At 40.7% G+C, this 2,500-nt stretch overlaps 1 protein-coding gene across 1 annotated transcript in view; it reads right to left on the bottom strand.

The window, feature by feature from the left end:
• The window catches only part of LOC119577699 (nuclear pore complex protein Nup153-like), a 10,203-nt gene that overhangs the window by 7,505 nt on the left and 198 nt on the right, over nt 1–2,500 (bottom strand). The window contains exon 2 of the mRNA XM_037925254.1: nt 1–1,929. This exon is cut by the window's left edge and continues 637 nt beyond it. Within this exon, the coding sequence (XP_037781182.1) occupies nt 1–1,929 (1,929 nt within the window). The remainder of the gene's footprint in view (nt 1,930–2,500) is intronic.

The following is a 2,500-nucleotide window of genomic DNA, read 5'->3' as shown; positions in this document are numbered from 1 at the left end:
TTAGCACCAAAAGTAAAAGTGCCACTTGGCACAGCTGGGTCTGCAGTCTTTGAATCACCTGCTTTTGTGGAGGCTGGCACAGCATTGTTGAAGGCAAATGAGGGTTTTGGCACGCCTCCATCAACCTTCTCAAGCTTGGCGCCAAAGTTGAACACCTCACTTGCCTTCGTGTCTTTCCCCTTCAACACGTCCAAGACGCTACCACTCTTAATCTCTGATGCTGGCTTTATCTCTGTTGAGGTTTTAGTTTGTCCTTCCCCCGTGGCTTGTTTAGCTTTTGTTTCTGTGTCTCCAAAGCTGAAGGATGCCACAGTTTCACTCCCAGAACTGAATGTGAAACTAGGTTTGGTATTTACAGTTTCTGTACTACTAGCAGGCGTATTAGGAGCTGAAAAGGTGAAGTTCATCGATGGAACAGGGAACTGCTTGCCCTTGGATTCATCCGACTTTAAGCCAAAACTGATACCACTAGAGGCACTTCCACTTTTCTCCTTCAACTTGTCCTTCTCACTACTAGAGTCCGTCCCTAAGCTAGGCTTCTCTGATGCTATTCCAAACTTAAATCCAGAGCTTTCTTTACTATTACTGTCTTCAGCACTTTTGGCACTAACCCCAAATGCAAAACCACTATTAGATTTTACTTCAGTCTGTGAGTTGTCTAAACCAAACTTAAAACTACTACTTGTGGAAGAAGAGTCATTTGTATTTACACCAAACTTAAAGTTTCCTGTTATGGCTTGAGAAATATTAGCAGCACCAGGCTTAGGAGTCTCACACGATATGCACTTCGTAGCTTCACTTTTGTTGCGAACTAAACATGTATCGCACTCCCACTCCCCCTTGGCCTTGGCAAAGGCTGAGCCAAACCCAAAATTCACCTTCTCCTCCTTTCCATCAACTGGCTTTGACTCAGCTAATGGGGCCTGTTTCGCTTTGCTCCCCGGCCTAAGGGTTTCACATGCAACACACTTGTCCACTGAGTCTTTGTTTCGTAACATGCACATATCACAATCCCATTCATTGCTAGACTTCTTGAAGGCTGAGCCCCAGTCTGTTCCATTACCCGTAATGGTTGGGGTAGGATCTGTATTACTAAAGACAGATGTATTAGTTTGGATACCATGGGATGATGCTTTCCCTGGCTTTGCAGTCTCACACGCCACGCATTTTTCGGCCGAGTTTTTGTTCCTGATCATACAAACACTGCACTCCCATTCATCACTTGACTTCTTGAAGGCCCCACCAAAGCCCTCAAACCCTAGTGAAACACTAGTTTTCTCAACAACATTATTAACAGTCTGTTCTATCACCGGCTTGATACTTTCACTGGGAACTTTAGGACTACCAAATGCATTAAACTTCTCTTCAACCCTATTTTGCAGTGAAGGAGAGGCATTCCCAGCAACATGCTTCTCTGGAGTACCTCCCTTTGGCTTCAGAATGTCCAGGATACTTCCAGCCTGTAGCTTAGGTGCCTTGGGCATGACCTCCTTCTTAGCAGTAGCCTTAAGTTTAGGGGCAAAGCTGGGGCTGCTGCTATTAAACATCATTACTGAGGATAGATTACAATGAGAAGAACTAGAAGACTGGTTAGTGGCTTTGCTCTCTTCGTTAACTAACGCCGGACTACTAAAGGTGAAGGTAAGGGCATTGGCTGTGGTCTCAGAGGCAGCTGCCTGTGTGTCCACCACCTCTGGGATGGAGAATCTGAAGCCTGAAGCCATGCCACTGCTACTGGCTGGGGTCCCTGCTGCAGGGACAGTAAGAGGCAAATTGATCTTTGGAAGTGAAGACAGTGTCAGAGGGACTGTGGGGAGCTTGGGGTCTTCAGAAACAGCATCTTCCTCCTGTTTGCTGGAGGTTCTTCCACTCTCAACAACCTTTGACTTCATCTTTCCGCCACCATCCTTCAGAGTCTGGGGTGAGTCACTGTAAAGAAAGATTACATATAATGCATGACAAGAAAAACATTTTCCCTAAAGAATAGTTGTCTTAGTTAAAAAGACATACATAACAACATTGCATAAAATTAAAACTTATGGTAAACCTCCTGAACACTGCAGTACAATCAGTATGCATAAATTATATATATATAAAACTATGTGCACGCACGCATCCACGCGCACACACACACACGCGCACACACAAAACACACACACACAAATCTATGACTATATATATATATATATATATATATATATATATATATATATATATATATATATATATATATATTTTTATTTATTTTTTTATTTTTTTTTCCATATATATTTACATACATATACATATCCACATTTATAATATATATATGCAAATAATATATATATATATATATATATATATATATATATATATATATTATATATAACCATATATATAAATGTATATAAATACACATACACATATATTCAGACCTGAAGATGGAATCCAAGTGGATTTGAATGTATCCAATATCATATGTTTTTCATAGTATCTATATACATTATGATTTATACCTATA

Source organism: Penaeus monodon, chromosome 10, assembly GCF_015228065.2.
Source record: "Penaeus monodon isolate SGIC_2016 chromosome 10, NSTDA_Pmon_1, whole genome shotgun sequence".
In the NCBI taxonomy this organism is placed as follows: Eukaryota; Metazoa; Arthropoda; class Malacostraca; order Decapoda; family Penaeidae; genus Penaeus; species Penaeus monodon.
Note: the sequence above shows the minus strand (reverse complement) of the source record. Positions and strands in the feature narration are given on the sequence as shown.